General features: G+C 40.1%; 1 protein-coding gene and 1 long non-coding RNA gene across 3 annotated transcripts in view; one reads left to right on the top strand and one right to left on the bottom strand.

The window, feature by feature from the left end:
* FBXO9 (F-box protein 9) overlaps positions 1 to 17,195 on the top strand; it is a 40,365-nt gene that overhangs the window by 2,437 nt on the left and 20,733 nt on the right. Inside the window, exons 2-8 of one of the 2 annotated variants that reach the window (XM_051854634.3) lie at positions 2,574 to 2,662; positions 2,883 to 2,969; positions 4,894 to 5,052; positions 10,681 to 10,738; positions 12,078 to 12,177; positions 14,852 to 14,982; positions 15,717 to 15,831. In XM_051854634.3, the coding sequence (XP_051710594.1) occupies positions 2,594 to 2,662; positions 2,883 to 2,969; positions 4,894 to 5,052; positions 10,681 to 10,738; positions 12,078 to 12,177; positions 14,852 to 14,982; positions 15,717 to 15,831 (719 nt within the window). In that variant the 5' untranslated portion in view covers positions 2,574 to 2,593. The remainder of the gene's footprint in view (positions 1 to 2,573; positions 2,663 to 2,882; positions 2,970 to 4,893; positions 5,053 to 10,680; positions 10,739 to 12,077; positions 12,178 to 14,851; positions 14,983 to 15,716; positions 15,832 to 17,195) is intronic. The other variant, XM_017345202.4, reaches the window with a different exon arrangement.
* On the bottom strand, positions 13,604 to 14,855 carry LOC149126622 (uncharacterized). Its single transcript, XR_016233993.1, has 2 exons — positions 14,155 to 14,855; positions 13,604 to 13,784 (listed from the first exon to the last, which is right to left on the bottom strand). It is a non-coding gene; the product is annotated as an uncharacterized LOC149126622 (long non-coding RNA).

Genomic DNA, 17,195 nt, shown 5'->3' with positions numbered 1-17,195 from the left:
ATTGTGAAATGTCACCTACAGAAAGGAACCTTGTGAGTCACAAAGTCTTTTTTTTTTTTTTAAAGACTTGTTTATTTGAAAGTTAGAGTTACAGAGACACAGAGGAGAAGCAGAGAGAGAGGTCTTCCATCCACTGGTTCACTCCCCAGTTGGCCACAACTGCTGGAGCTGCGTGGATCTGAAGACAGGAGTGTCTTCCGGTCTCCCATGCGGGTGCAGGAGCCCAAGGACTTGGGCCATCCTCCACTGCCTTTCCAGGCCGTAGCAGAGAGCTGGATTGGAAATGCAGCAGCCAGGACTTGAACTGGTACCCATATGGGATGCTGGCACTGCAGGCGACGGCCCCGAGTCACAAAATCTACAAATGTCTTTACAAAGGAGACAAGAGAGGCCTGGTCAGGCTTTTACTGTGAACCAAGCAAAACATGTTGGCCCTAAAGTTTCAAAGATGACTAAGACATGATGTCCTCACAGCACTAAACCCTGAAGGAAACAAAAGAACCTCAGTACAGGTCTTGGAAGAAGGAAGAGGCACTTAGAAAGGATCAGAAAATTCCTCTAGGATGGTCCCTGAGCTGAGTCTTGAAGGGTGAGTGAGGAAGAAAGAGGGATCCAGATGGAGAGAGTGAGCAGTGTGTGCAGGAGTACAGGCTGGAGGGAGAAGGTAGAGCTTGGGAGGTCCCTGTAGTAGCACCGCTAGGCCAGAGTTGGGAGGCTCAGAGCACACCCAGTAGAATGCAGGTCCCCTCCCTTTGGTGTAGAGTGTTTACAGTAATAAAGCAGATGCTTACTTGACACGGGAATTCCATTTCTCATGTGATCTATACGTTGAGTCCATCGTTATGTGTTTTTCTGCCTGCAGTGTTGTTACTAGGGAAAGCTCCTAACTTCAAGAGATTTTTTTAAAAAAATGTATTTAACAATATATTCTTCAATTTTCCAGTTTTCTGGAAATTGATTTGAATTCTTGGTCTCGCTCATTTATTTTTTTACTGATTTATCCTTTCCAGTGTGTTAAAGGTACCTCTGCTTTGAATCTGGTTGCCAGAGATAAGCTAGGAACCAAGGCTTATTTACGTTGCTCTGTGCTGCAAGCGTATCTGGTTGGCACGTTCTGTGATCTGTGTTGAGACAGACATGTTTTTCCTGAAAATAACTTAGAGCTAAATTTACACTTAACATCTTTGAAATTAGTAAAATCAAGTGGGTTTTCTTATTTCTAGCTAACTTTCAAGGTTGTTTCCCTGATTACCACATCCCTGTATATATGTTCTAAACACCTTTAGTGTTGCGCAAGTTCCGTTTGCTAATAAGTCTATTAGCTAACAGATTACACTGAAGTAATATTTCATTTTCACTGGAAGGTAGGATTCAGTTTAATAAACACTGAGAATAAAAGGTTGAAATAGAAAGAATCTGACCTGAGACCACTGTTAAGTTCCAGGCCACACAAATTCTAGCCCAGATTTATTCCACCTTAAGCCTGTCCAATATACAAAAACTGGATTTATTCCACAGATAAAATAGTTTATAAAAGCATTTGCTATTAGAACCATTTCATTCCCAAGGCTTCCTGGTATGTTTAATATATAAATGAACAGATAGCAGTCATAGATAGAATGTAGAATGTGCTTAATAACATACTAGTTATTTAAAAGGAGGGTCATTTCTCTGCGGACTGGTCTTATAGGTGATCCTGAAACAAAAACTGCCTAAAATGTTACTATTTTCTGAAACAAGGTTTTTCTTTTTAACCACCTATCAAAACATTTAAACTGGAGCCCAGTGAGGTTGCTTAATTCTACACTGCTTAAAAAAAAAAAAAAAATCGAGATTTATCTTTTTGGTATCATTAACCTAAACCTGTGGAGAAAATACATGGAGAGAAGCAACTTTGTATTGCGTTGGCCTGAAACATTACAGTATGTTCTGTTTTGGACTTGCTAGAGTTTATGGACACTAAAATTATTAGTTTTTTTTTTTTTTTTTAAATTTTTGTTTTGCTGACCTCAGTTGGACTCAGTTGTGTTTGGAAGATCTGCCACACCACTTTCTCAACCCTCAACTTCCTTTCAGAACACTTCCCTTCCTGATAGAAGACACAACATCACCTATGATGTAATTTTACCAAAAACAAAACTTACCAGGATGTAATTAAGCCTCTCTATCGATCCAGCCACATTTATGGAAAGTAAGAGGGCAGAGGAATATATTTACTGACTACTCGCAAAATATGGACCCCCCCAAAAAACCACCTGGTTTCATCACAAATAAATTTTACAAAACAGGAGACTGTTAAAAAAGAATTGAGACATATCAACCAATTGCATTACATAGACTTTATTTGAATATTTCATAAACTATCAAATAAGTCATTGATAATTACCGTAGTTGGACCATCAGTACCTAGGGATTAATTTGTTTAAATATTTTTCTTCTAGAAAGGTTTAAAAATTCACTTACTTTGTTATTGAACTAACAACTTTTCTAAAATGAACATTTTTCTTATAGATTATAAGTGAATACTCATATGATAATGGTAGAATTGATTTTGTTTATCCACTTAATTGTAGCAAATCATTTATGAGCAGTAATGGACTTGAATTGCTTTACATATAATTTTTGGATGAAGAGAAGTGCGAAATTTGGGGAGAATGTCAAGGTTGGTAATGATATTAAAACTGTGATTTGAAGCAGAGAATATGCTTTGTATACTCATTTTCCTCTGATGTAAACAGGACTATCCCAAATGCATCCTACAGCCCTGCTGCACCAAGTGGGTTCCACAGACTGTTGCCATTAGGTTCTCAGTAGCAAGCCCCTGAGTGAAAGGAGACTGATGTGTACGTACTTCTGATACTGTCTGGGTTTTTCTCCGGCAGGCAGAAGCTGAGGAAGATTGTCATTCTGATACTGTCGGAGCAGGAGATGCTGATGAAAATGAGAGTCCTGCTGAAACAGATCTGCAGGCATGTTTCTTCAGTCACATTATTTCTTTTTCTATTGCTTCTCATACATTTGCAGAAATTGGTCATAATTATGTAATCATTATGTAAGTTCTTACATTATTTGTGGTAAAAAGGAATATCTAATTGGTACTATATAACTTAATACAAAGGTTTAAAGTGTCAAACTAAGGCTGATGCATAACTCAAACCCTATAACCTTAAAAAGAATCACAAGTTTGGGTAAACATTTTAAAATCTATATAGAAGAAAAGACATCATAAATAAAGAGAATGAGTCAGCTAGAAGGAACTACTTACCACATCGGGACAGAAGATAGAAATTCTTAGCATGTAGAGTACTCTAGAGGAACACAGTAAAGAGTGCTATGGATGGACAGTTAATGGAAAAAGTATTGGGATTGGCCATTAGGCATTTGAAAAAATAATTAGTCTCATCAATAATGTCATCATTTGATGAATAATGTCCTTTGTTGTCTGATTGTGAGAACACTCATGCATTGTATATGAAGTGTAAATTGCTGCAGCATTCTGGAGGGCAGGCTGGCAGTGTGGATTCCAGTGAAAAATATATTCCATTTGACACAGCAGTTCTGCTTCCAGGAAATTAACCCTAAGGGGATGGGTAAAGTGACTAAGTGTGCATGTATAAAGATGTTTATTATAGCATAGTTTATATGGGAAAATATTAGACAACTTGAATGTCCATAACTTGCATTCACTATTGATGCATCCATACCATGAAATAGACTGTAAAAGGATGAGGTACATCTTTTGTGTATTGAGGTAAAAAATTTTTTACTGTAATTAAGTGCAATTCACTGAAACTATCCTACTGTTTATTTGGAATGCATGGTTTAATGTTGCGTGCTGCTCAAGATTGGCTAAGTCAGAGGTACATGTATAGCCTGTTTAGAAGAGTGTGGGAACCAAAGCAGTATACAGAATACAGAGAAAAAAATGTTTCTAAAACGTCTGTTTTATTTATGCCGTTATAAACCAGAAAGCTAGGAATAATATACATAGCCCCATTAGCCACGGCCCTCTTTGAATGGAGACCTGCCTCTGCTTGGTTGACCAAGTAGCTTGCAGTGCAGAAGATTGAATAGGGAACACGCTTGGTATCAGTGCTGTGGGAGGAGGGGGGAGGGCCGAGGGCCGAGGGCGGGAGTGGGCAGAGGGAGAAGGCCAGCTGCAGAGCAGTCTTAATGGGCTGCCTTCACAGTCCTGTGGGAGTTCTGAAGCTGGAGTAGCCTTTTAGAGCTGGCCTGAGTGGCAATGAGAGACCCAAGAGAGCCAGGCCTTTATCAGCCATCAATAAAAGGTGGGGATTGGGAAGTCGGTGATCTTGCTGAGGCAGTACTCAGAAGGGCTGACAAGTCAGGGCTGTTTTCAGGCAGAACTCCAAGAAGGTGGGGTCACAGGTTCTTTATTGCTGAAGGGGAATCTAGGCAGCACATCAGAGTCTACTACACAGGATCCGTCACTCTGTGCTTTAAAATTTTTAAATCGTATTTATAGGAAAAATACTTCCTTTCTGAACTACATCTTCATTAAAAGAAAGACTTTGGGCTCACCTGTAGTAGCAGCACTGTTAATGTCTACTAGATGATGTATTCATTAATGAATTATTAGAACTTATAAAGTGAGATCTGAGTGGTAGCTCACATGCATTTCTAAGTCAAATTTAATTCTCCAGTACCATTAGATTTTTTTGCTGTATAGATAGTTATTTTAGGCTAATTTTCATGGTTCTTGAAAGTCTTAGAAATTTTTTGAGAAATAAAGTTTAATGTATATTTGGTAACTTAAGAGATTGTTTTCTGGCCTTAGAATGTGTGCATGAGAGTGGATGTTGGGCACATCAGTGAGTTGTTCCAAACTTGAGCCGCTCTTCCTTGAGTCCTGAAACACCTGTCTCCCTTTAGGCACAACTCCAGATGTTCCGAGCTCAGTGGATGTTTGAACTTGCCCCAGGTGTGGGCACTAGCAACTTAGATACCCGACCTTGCAGAGCAGCAAGAGGCTCCCTACTGAAAGCAGCAGCAGATACCAAAGGAAAACAAGAACTGGCAAAAGAAGAAAAGTTAAGTATTAAAGACGTTGTCATACCACCATGCTCCAGTGATGTGTGCACATGATCTGTAAAGTAAAAGTTTTTCTACATATGGAAGAATTTTGACTTAATAGCCCAGTTTGTAGATCCCTTTTGATGATACTGCTACCATGAGCTTCTTTGCTTGTAGCTATACTACCTTCATGGAATTGTCTTTTGTTAATTTACACACCCCTGAGATTTACTTGATGTGTAAAGGATTGATGCCTCTGAACTTATTAACAGAAGCCTTTTCAAAGGATGCCTTTCCAAAGGCCTTAACTTAGTGCACATTTTATTATGTTTTGCATTGAACATATTGTAGTGATATATTTCTTTTTGTTTGTTAAAGATTCATTTATTTATTTGAAAGGCAGATTTACAGAGAGAAGGTGAGACAGAGATCTTCCATCCACTGCTTCACTCTCCAAATGACCGCAACAACCAGAATTGGGCCAGGCTGAAACCAGGAGCCAGGAGCTTCTTCTGGGTCTCCCGTGTGGGTGGCAAGGTCCCAAGCACATGGGCAATCTTCTGCTGCTTTACCAGGCACATTAGCAGGGAGCTGGATCGAAAGTGGAGCAGCTGGGACCTGAACCTGCGCCTGTATGGAATGCTGATGCTGCAGGCTGTGGCACCTCAGTGCCAGCCCCAGTGATATAATCTTTATTTTGGAAAATTTTGAAAGCTTGCATTCTGAAAATATTTTTGGAAGCTGCCTGTTTCACCTCTATCCTGGTACTTGAAGGCACAGCACACCTTTTCACATTTTATTCTTCCAGTAGAAGCTGTCATCTTTACATCATCAGATCCAAGATTTGTTTAGTCATCAAACAATTGACATTACTATGATGACTAAGATTTTCCAGACTTGTTTTAATTTTTATTTCAAGATATATGCAGGCTCACAGATACAGGGGATCCCATGTACTCTTCACCTAGTCTTCCCTCAGTGATAATATTGGGCATAAATCAGTACAATGTCAAAAACTAGGAAACAGACGTTGGAACAATCCATAGAGCTTATTCACATTCATGAGTTTATAATTTATGACTATGTATCTGTGTGTATGTGCGTTGGTAGTTCTATGCAGTTTTGTTACATGTGAAGCTGCATAACTATCACAATCGAATTGCAAAACTTGTCAATCTAAATCACAACAGAGTGACTAAAGAAAAAAGTTTGTTTGAAAATAAGCAAAAGGTGCAATCTGGAGTATGCATGCCATAACAAATCTTAGATTGAGGGAGGCAAAGAGATTTTTTTTTTTTTTTTAAAGATTTGTTTATTTATTTGAAAGTCAGAGTTACACAGAGAGAGGAGAGGCAGAGAGAAAGAGATCTTCCATCCGATGGTTTACTCCCCAGTTGGCTGCAACGGCCAGAGCTGTGCTGATCTGGAGCCAGCAGCTTCTTCTGGGTCTTCCCACACTGGTGCAGGGGCCCAAGGACTTGGGCCATCTTCTACTGCTTTCCCTGGCCATAGCAGAGTGCTGGATCAGAAGAGGAACAGCCGGGACTAGAACTGGTGCCCATATGGGATGCCGGTGCTTCAGGCCAGGGCGTTAACCCACTGTGCCACAGGCTCCGGCCCCAAGAGTGAGAGATTTTCAACAGGTTTTCAAAGGTAAAATGCAGAAGATTACGTAAGTTATCTTGAAACAGTTATTTTTGGGTTAGTAACAAGGGTAGCATCAGCTCAAGGTTGAACAAGAGTTGCTGGGCAGGTGTCCTTGCAGACATATCTTGTGTTTTAAAGATTTATTTATTTACTTGAAAGGCAGAGTTAGAGGCAAAGGCACACGGAGAGGTCTTCCGTATGCTGGTTCACTCCCCAAATGGACACAAAGGCTGCAGCTGGGCCAATCCGAAGCCAGGACAGAGCTTATTCCGGGTCTTCCGTGAGGGTGCAGGAGCCCAAGGACTTGGGCCATCATGTACTCCTTTCCCAGGCTGTAGCGGAGAGCTGGATGGGAAGTGGAGTAGCCAGAACTTGAAACGGGTCCCAGGTGGGATGCTGGCACTGCAGGTGGCCCCTGCAAGCATATCCTTTGCCATGTTGTGATGGCCTCTGCAAGGTTGCTGAGTTTCTAGTGATAGTTCTTGTCACCCGGCAAATAAATCATGCTTCATGATCTCCCAGCTTGCTTTTGCTAGAGTTGACATGGATGATTGCATTTTGTTTTAGGTTTTTTTGTTTTGTTTTGTTTTTTGTTTTTTAATTAACTGAAAGACTTGGAGAGACAGGTTTTTCCGTCTGTTGGTTTACTCCCCCAGATGACTGCAAGGGCCAGCACTGGGCAAGGCCAGAATTGAGATCTTCATCCAGTTCTCCCACATGGGTCCAGGGTCCAGATACTTGGGCCACATTCTACTGCTTTTCCCAAGCCATTAGCAGGGAGCTGGATCAGAAGTGGGGCATCCAGGACACAAATCGGTGCCCATATGGGATGCTGGCATCATAAACAGCGATCTAAACCACTGTGCCACAACACTGGCCCCATTGACTCCATTTTAATTCAGACAGCTCTCACAGATTTCTATTCTTCTTTTACCTTCCTTCCCCAGATGTTCCTTCCTACTAGCAGTCACTAATGTGTTCTCCATTTTGTAGTCATGATGTTCACATGTAGTATTGTATCACTGGAATCCTATGGTGTGCAACCATTTGAGATAGATTTTTTTCACTTGGCATAGAGCCCATGCGATCCATCCAGGTTGTGTGTTGGCTTGTTTTTTTTTGTTTGTTTTTTTGACAGGCAGAGTGGACAGTGAGAGAGAGAAAGGTCTTCCCTTTTCCGTTGATTCACCCCCCAATGGCTGCTGCAGCCGGCACGCTGCAGCCAGTGCACCGCGCTGATCTGAAGCCAGGAGCCAGGTGCTTCTCCTGGTCTCCCATGGGGTGCAGGGCCCAAGGATTTGGGCCATCCTCCACTGCCTTCCCGAGCCACAGCAGAGAGCTGGACTCGAAGAGGAGCAACCGGGACAGAATCTGGCGCCCCGACTGGGACTAGAACCTGGTGTACTGGCACCGCAGTTGGAGGATTAGCCTATTGAGCCACGGCACTGGCCAGCTTGTTTGTTTTTATCATAGAGTGTATTGCATAATGCAGATAGATACAGTGTACTTTGTTTAACCATTCCTTGTTTAAAGAGCATTTGAGTTTTTAATTTTGAGCTATTATGAATAAGTAATTGTGTGCAGGATTTGGGGTGAATGTAAGTTTTCATTTCTCTTGGATAAATCCCCAAGAGTGCAGTTGCTAGATTCTATGGCAGATGCACGTTGGTTTTGAAATAAACTGTCAAACTGTTTTTCCGAATGTAACATATTCCCATCAGTAGTGTATAAATGATCCAGTTTCTCTGCATCCTTATCAGCATTTGGTGCTGTCACTACTTTATAATTTTAGTCATTTAGATCTGTGTGTAGTAATACATTATTGTGATTTTAATTTGTACTTCTTTAAGGGCTAATGAATAGTTTTTCATGTGCTTATTTCCCATATGCATATCTTCTCTGAAATATCTATGCTTTTCTAATTATGTTTTACTGTTGAGATTTGAAAGTTGATTTATATTCTAGATACAAGTACTGTGTTGAAAATCAGGCTTGTGAATATTTTTTCCCAGCATATAGCTTGTTGTTTCATCCTTTTTATTTATTTTATTTGAAAGACCAAGTTAGAGGTAGAGGAAGAGAGGTCTTTCATCCGCTGGTTCACTCTCCAAAGTGCTGCAATGGCCGGAGTTGAACTGATCAAAAGCCAGAAGCGAAGAGCTTCTTCCAGGTCTCCCACATGGGTATGGGGCCCAAGGAATTGGGCCATCTTCTGCTGCTTTCCCAGGCAGATTACCAGGGAGCTGGATCAGAAGTGGAGCAGCTGGGACTTGAACTGGCGCCCATATGGGATGGTGGCACTGCAGGTCGGGTCTTTAACCCCTGAGCCATAGTACCAGCTCCTGTTTCATCCTCTTAGCAGGGCATTTCACAGAGCAAAGTTTTTAATTTTGATGGGGTTCAATTTATTAACTCTTCCTTTTATGGATCATGATTTTTCTGTCATGTGTAAGAACTCTGCCTAAGTCTTATATCTCCCAGTATTTTCTGTTGTTTTTTTCTCTAAAAGTTTTATAGGTGTATTTCACATTTTTTTAAAAAAAGATTTATGCCGGTGCCGCAGCTCACTAGGCTAATCCTCCGCCTAGCGGCGCTGGCACACCGGGTTCTAGTCCCAGTCGGGGCGCCGGATTCTGTCCCGGTTGCCCCTCTTCCAGGCCAGCCCTCTGCTGTGGCCAGGGAGTGCAGTGGAGGATGGCCCAGGTGCTTGGGCCCTGCACCCCATGGGAGACCAGGAAAAGCACCTGGCTCCTGGCTCCTGCCATCGAATCAGCGCGGTGCGCTGGCCGCAGCGCGGCGGCCATTGGAGGGTGAACCAAGGGCAAAGGAAGACCTTTCTCTCTGTCTCTCTCTCTCACTGTCCACTCTGCCTGTCAAAAAATATAAAATAAAAAAAAAAAGAAAAAAAGATTTATTTTATTTATTTATTTGAGAGGTAGAGTTACAGACAGAGGGAGAGACAGACAGAAAGGTCTTTCTTCCATTGGTTCACTCTCCAAATGGCCGGAGCTGTGCCGATCCGAAGCCAGGAGCCAGGAGCTTCTTCCTGGTCTCTTATGCGGGTGCAGGAGCCCAAGCACTTGGGCCATCTTCTGCTTTCCCAGGCCACAGAAGAGAGCTGGATTGGAAGAGGAGCAGCCGGGACTAGAACTGGCGCCCATATGGGATGCTGGCGCCGCAAGTGGAGGATTAACCTACTGCACCATGGCACCAGCCCCAGGTGTATTTTACATTTTAAGTTCATGATCCATTTCAATTTTTATGTGAGGTTAAAGTGAGTTTTTTTTTTTTTTTTTTTTTTTTTTTTTTTGGGTATTTTTGTTTGTGAAGGCAGAGAGACACAGATCTCCCATCCACGGCTTTACTCCCAAATGCTTGCAGTAGCCAGGGCTGGAACAGACACCAGGGACTGGGAATTCAATCCATGTCTCCCATATAGGTGACAGCAACTTAACTATCCAAGCCATCACCCACTGCCTCCCAGAGTGCTTATTAGGAAACTGGAATTGGAAGCAGAGCTATGACTTGAACTCTGATAACTGTGATGTGGGATGCAGACAGCCCAAGTAGCATGTTAAGCTTTGTGCCAAGTACCCACCCCTGGAGTGAATTATTTTTGCCCATTAATGTCCAATAGCTTTAGGATAGTTTGTTAGAAAGGCTCTTTCTGCCATCCATACTCCTTTAACAAACAAAAGATTTATTTATTTGAAAGGGAGAGTTAGCAATATCTTCTATATACCTGCTGTTTCACTCTGCAAATGGCCAGTTGGGCCATGCCAAAACCAGGAACCTGCAACTCCTTCCCAGTCTCCCACATGGGTGGTGGGCATACAAGTATTTGGGCCATCTTCTGATGCTTTCCCTGGCACATTACCAGAGAGCTGGATCCGAGGGATGCTGGCGTCGCAGGTGATGGTTTAACTTGCTGAGCCACAGTGGAGGCCCCATACTCCTTGTTACCACAGATTTTCAAAAATTGTTTTTCAATTTTTATAGGCTCGAGAACTCTTCCTAAAAGCAGTAGAAGAAGAACAAAATGGAGCTCTCTATGAAGGTAAAGACCCAGTGTTTAGGAATCCAGTAGTCATGGCATTTCTGAATAACCCTGCTGCTACTTTTTTTTTATTATTAGAATATATTTGGCACAGGACAGTAGTCTCCCTATAGTTTAAAATTGTTTTCTCAAAAAATTCAAAAGTAAAAATTGTATTTCTACATAGCCTGTCTCTTTAAATAATAATGCTGGGAAGCATGTTCAGAGGATGAGTAAAATAATGTTTTTCTACATTTTTAGTATTTTTCATTAATACTTTAAATTTTATTCATTTTAAAATAGGATATCTTCCTTTTATAGGTGGGAATTATTTCAGGAAAGGGGAAATAATTCATAAAATGAACATGTATGTGCTTTCTGAGTTCTAGTTTGTTTTACCAAAGGAATACACTTTGGCCTTTATTACTTTTATTAATCCAATAGAAATGTGTTAGTAAACAAGATGATGGGGCTATTTATCTTGTTAGGTTTGTATTACGCTTTTATTTTATGATAGTAAAAGATAATTGGGGCATGGGGAAAATGCTTGTGCTTAAATGATTTGAAAATATCCCTAAAGTAAGATCATTCAGAGTTACTGCATCTATTTGCAAGATTCTTCTAGTGCTATTTCTTTACAGATTTTAAAAGTGTCCAATTGGTCAAGTGTCTGTGCAGACTTTATTTCTGAGAGTTCCATCTCCACTTAGCATATAGTAACTTACCCAGAATAACAAAATATTTATAGTAGAAAAATAGAATATAGACAGAATGCAAGAATATGGAATTGAGTAGACTGTTTCTGAGAGAAAAATTAGCCACGACAGCTCTGGCTTGTAATGATATCCCAATGAGGAGAGTTCATTGAATATTACAGCTTAGCTAAGTATAGAGGTACCTTGGCTAAAGAAACTTGGATGTGAAGGGTAAATTCCAGAAAAACTTTTCTCTTTATTCTACCTGGGAGAAGCGTTAATTTTCCTCAACTCTGTGTCATGGAAAGAAGTTTGTATAGAACTATTTTTATTGGGGTGATGACCATTTTATTTTCAGAGACCAAAGAAAGGCAACCACATAAAATTCTATATGTAAGTGGGTAAGGAAAATGAGGGGAAGAGCTAAAAGAGAAGATTAAAATATAACATCTTAAGTTTCTATAACATGTTAGCCTTTAGGAAAGTTTCTGTCTGAACAGTAAGATGTGGAAATTAGTTTGTTCATTGAACAGTTACTGAGTTGCATGTAGAAAAATAATTTGATTATTAGAAAGTTACCAACTTAAACCACAGTTAAGGATAATCAAAGGAAATTATATAGAAATGTGTGGTCATAGCTAATTTAGCTTTATTTCTTCTTTTAGCCATCAAGTTTTATCGTAGGGCTATGCAACTTGTACCTGATATAGAGTTCAAGATTACTTATTCCCGGTCTCCAGATGGTGATGGCGTTGGAAACAGCTAGTGCGTATATAATTTGATAGACAGTAATGCATATTAAAGTTAAGCATCTTTGCCCTGTTGACCCTTAACGTGATAAAAGATGATGTTCATTCTGTTAAGCTGCATAGTCTTTAGTATATCCTTGTTTATAAAGTTGTAGAAATATTTTAAGTAGGGAAATCTTAAGTCTAAAAAATTGATATGCACGTTTTAAATAGATACAACAAAAATAAAATGATGAGTCGGTTTTTAAATACAAGCAGTGATTCCTGAAAAGAATAAAGAACATGTTTCAACTTTCTGAAACCTAGTTCAAGTAAAAAATATTAAAATGTTGTTAGGTTAAAGTTGACAAAATGTTAATAGTGGTGGAACTTGAGTGCTGAATACATGGAATTTTATTATACTAGTTTCTGCTTTTGTATATATTTTAAGGTTTATATTTTAAAATGGCTTTTAAAAAAATAAATAAAATGGCTTTTAATTCTATTAGGTTTATGCTGAATTATAACAAGACTTAATGTGTGTGAGCAGAACATTTAAAGTTCTAAAATAACATTGTTTTCAATGTGCAAGCACAGGGTATAAGCACTCTTAAAGGGAATCATGTTTCATTTCATGGGTGCCACTTGAATCAAAGTCATGAAGTAGCATTGATGGTTTTATATAGAAAAGATCAAGAGGACATAGTTTTAAGTCAGTACTTTTGAAACTGTAAGAGTTAGAAAATTTGCTTCAATCCCTCTATCCTAAAAAGTCCTGTTTGCTGATATTAAATGGGAGGGAGTTTGTACCCATGAGAAAATGTCAGATCAAATGCACATAATACAAGAAAAATAGTTTTGGTAAGGAGACATTAGCTATTATAATTTTGTGAAGTCAGTTACATTCATAATATGCTTAGTTGCCAGTATGTTTTTTTAACTGCATACAGTATTAACAATTAAACTTTTCATAAACCATATTGTAAACATCCCAATAAAGTTAATTTTAATTGCCTGGTTGAACTCTTCAGCTAATAATGTTATTCACCAAATTAGAGTTAACACTCTGAGGTAGTTCACAGTCAAATTGCTCATTTGGACTTTTCCTAAACCTTCTTTAAATTTGGGTAGAGTCATTTTCATTTACATCCAGCTCTTGGCCAATTTTGTAGGTAGGTGTTAGGTACTGTTAAGAAAGATTGTACTAAAAAGCATTAAAGAAGCATTTCTTTCTCTCCCACTCCTTTAAACAAACCCAGATGCTGTGAAACTTCTTTAAGGATATATTGTTCCCCCCCCACCCCCCACCAGATCTGATGAGCTCTGAAAGTTTCTGTGATTTTATATGGTTTTTGTGGTATTATAAACAGCCCTTCCTAGTTTTCTAACTTCATCTTAATCCAAGGCTTTTTCTAAAGTGATCATCTTCAGGGTTAGCTTAAGCAAAAATGAGAAGCTAGATACTTCTTTCTTTTTTTTTTTTTTTTTTTTTTTAAGAACTCTTAACTATACACTTAAGTGTGTTGATAGATGATTTGTGGACTCTTAAGATTTTTTAAATTAGATATTTTCCTTTCTTAAGGTGGGGTGATAAGTTAATAAGTCACATCTATTAGAAAACCATTGGTAAGTAACTAAGATGACCTGTCTATATTTTTTTTTTTTTTTTTTTTTTTTTTTTTTTTTTTGACAGGCAGAGTGGACAGTGAGAGAGAGAGACAGAGAGAAAGGTCTTCCTTTGCCGTTGGTTCACCCTCCAATGGCCGCCGCTGCAGCCGGCGCACCGCGCTGATCCTGGCAGGAGCCAGGAGCCAGGTGCTTTTCCTGGTCTCCCATGGGGTGCAGGGCCCAAGCACCTGGGCCATCCTCCACTGCACTCCCTGGCCATAGCAGAGAGCTGGCCTGGAAGAGGGGCAACCGGGACAGAATCCGGCGCCCCAACCGGGACTAGAACCCGGTGTGCCGGCGCCGCAAGGTGGAGGATTAGCCTATTGAGCCACGGCGCCGGCTTGACCTGTCTATATTTTTACGCAAAAGAAAAACATTTTTTAAAAGATTTATTGTATTTATTTGAAAGGCAGAGTTATAGAGAGGCACAGACAGAGAGTGGTCTTCCATTCACTGGTTCACTCTCCAAATGGCTGCAATGGCTGGAGCTGAGCCAATCTGAAGCCTAGAACCAGGAGCTGCTTCTGGGGCTCCCATGCAGGTGCAGGGGCCCAGGCACTTGGGCCATCCTCTACTGCTTTCCCAGGCCATACCAGAACTGGATCAGAAGTGGAGCAGCTGAGACTCAAACTGGCCCCCATATGGGATGCTAGCACTGCAGGCAGTAACATCCAGTATGCCACAATGCTGGCCCCCCAAAAAAGTTTTTTTTGGATTGGATTATGATCACTTGTTTGTATCAACTTTTAAAATTATTTAGTTTTTTTAATAACTCATGAAATCTCTACAACAAAACTAAACCTCAATACCTGTACCCCAAATCCTAATTTCTTTCTGGGTGGTAATTCCTGAAGCTTTTTTGTTTGAAAAACTTTATTGTGATACTCCTTTGTAAGGCAGGATAAACTGTTACCACATTCTTTCTAAATAGCAAGAAAATTTGCTTTTAAGTGAATTTTTTAAGGCAAATTTAACAGTGTTATGAGAAATAGGTTTCTAAACTGAGAAAGCGCTTCATGTCATCACTGCTCTCCTTCTTTCAGCATTGAAGATAATGATGATGACAGCAAGATGGCAGATCTCTTGTCCTACTTCCAGCAGCAACTCACATTTCAGGAGTCTGTGCTCAAACTGTGTCAGCCAGAGCTGGAGAGCAGTCAGACTCACATATCAGGTATGAGTTTGTGGTGGTTCTAACTCCGTGAGAAATACTTTTACTGTAGATTGAAATTTTTCAAACTTATATGGTCAGGTGGTTGCTGCCCTCATTCAGAATATGGTGGGAGATCAAGGTATAATTACTGATTGTACTGATATGCTTTGGAAAAAAATATAAAGCAGCATGATTTGTATTGCAGTGGTTCAGGGTTGCTGTATTTCAGTGAAGATCTCAGAGGCTGGGTGAATTGGTAAGGTAGCCCTAAGAAAGCAAAGGAATTCGGTTACCGTAAAGCATTTCAGTTGGACGGTAGTCCTGAAACAGCCTGAATATTTAGACACAAATATATATTTTCTTTTTGTATGTTACATTGAAATTTATCAGAGAAAGGAAATTTAAAAATTTCAAGGCGATAAAAATAGCTTTCAAGTGTTAATGATATGAATTTTATACACATATATGGTAACATTTTTCTAACACATTGTAACGTGTGCCAGTGGGAAAATAATCTTGCAATATGAAAAGCTGCTTTATAAAAGCAAGCATCAAATCTATACTGAAAAAAAGATTTTTTATGTTAGGAACTATTAATTACTGTTGGGTAATTGCTTGTGCTGTGGTTCTGAGCAATAGTGAGGGTATGGCTTATTAGTTTCTGAATTTGTAGGAATGCATCAATGCACCGGGAGTGTGGCTGTGACAATGGAATGACTTAGGGGAGACTCACTGAAGGTGATTTTCTTCTGCAGTGTTGCCAATGGAGGTCCTGATGTATATCTTCCGATGGGTGGTATCCAGTGACTTGGACTTGCGATCATTGGAGCAGTTGTCCCTGGTATGCAGAGGATTCTATATCTGTGCCAGGTACTTGCTTGTTTTGAAAACAGCTGAAGCAATGGTAAAAAAAAAGATTATGGGTCTTCTTGTAAGCTCTGATGAGAGGATATGATTGATGTTCTGAGTATAAAAGCTTAAAATGAACAGAAGTTTTGTTAAGCTGTACTTAACGTGATTTAAAGGTTAGTTGCTTAGTTTCCAGGGTATAGAATAATAGAACAGATGTAATACATACTACTTCTGTAGGGTTTGCATTCTAACTTAACTGATTTAGAAAAGAGAAATTATATATTAGAAAAATATTTAATTTTTACATTAACTAAACCCATTAAATTTTTTATTTTTAATTTTTTGACAGGCAGAGTGGACAGTGAGAGAGAGAGACAAAGAGAAAGGTCTTCCTTTGCCGTTGGTTCACCCTCCAATGGCCGCTGCAGCCAGCGCACCACGCTGATCCGATGGCAGGAGCCAGGTACTTATCCTGGTCTCCCATGGGGTGCAGGGCCCAAGGACTTGGGCCATCCTCCACTGCACTCCCTGGCCACAGCAGAGAGCTGGCCTGGAAGAGGGGCAACCGGGACAGAATCCGGCACCCCGACCGGGACTAGAACCCGGTGTGCTGGCGCCACAAGGCGGAGGATTAGCCTAGTGAGCCGCGGCGCCAGCCAACCCATTACATTTTGATGGCACTATATAGATGTTCTTTTGTTCCATTAAAAGTTAATGCTGTACTTTTTAACATCCTGTTCCATGAAGAATAATCACAGTTTAATGTAAAGTCATTTGTGACTGATCTTTGATGAGTAGCTTACATACTTGTTGTATCAAGAATTTTCTTGTAACTTTAGTTCTTAAAATTTGAATGCATTGTTTTAAAATACCCTAATTCCATTTGGCATCTTGTATTTTGTATAAAATAGTTGGATTGTCTAAAGGCTTTTTTTTGGGGAGGCGGGATTGTTTATGCTGTTCTATTTAACAAGAACTGATTGAGCACCTGTTGCATTGCTGCTAGGCTCTTGAAATTACTCTGATAACTTTTAATTACATATGAGAAAACATAAAGAAGTAATTGGTGATGGGAGGACATTTTCAGAAATCTTCATGTGTCATAAAAGTGATAACAAAAATATTTCTTTAAAGATTTCTTGGGGCCGGCGCTGTGGCATAGTGGGTAAAGCTGCCGCCTGCAGTGCCGACATCCCACATGGACGCTGGTTGAGTCCTGGCTGCTCCACTTCCTATCCAGCTCTCTGTTATGGCCTGGGGAAGCAGTAGAAGGTGGTCCAAGTCTTTGGGCCCCTATACCTGTGTGGGAGACCAGAAGAAGCTCCTGGCTCCTGGCTTCAGATTTGTGCAGCTCCAGCTATTGCGGCCAACTGGGGAGTGAA

Source organism: Oryctolagus cuniculus, chromosome 5, assembly GCF_051225735.1.
Source record: "Oryctolagus cuniculus isolate XC-2025 breed Fujian yellow rabbit chromosome 5, ASM5122573v1, whole genome shotgun sequence".
Lineage (NCBI taxonomy): Eukaryota > Metazoa > Chordata > Mammalia > Lagomorpha > Leporidae > Oryctolagus > Oryctolagus cuniculus.
Note: the sequence above shows the minus strand (reverse complement) of the source record. Positions and strands in the feature narration are given on the sequence as shown.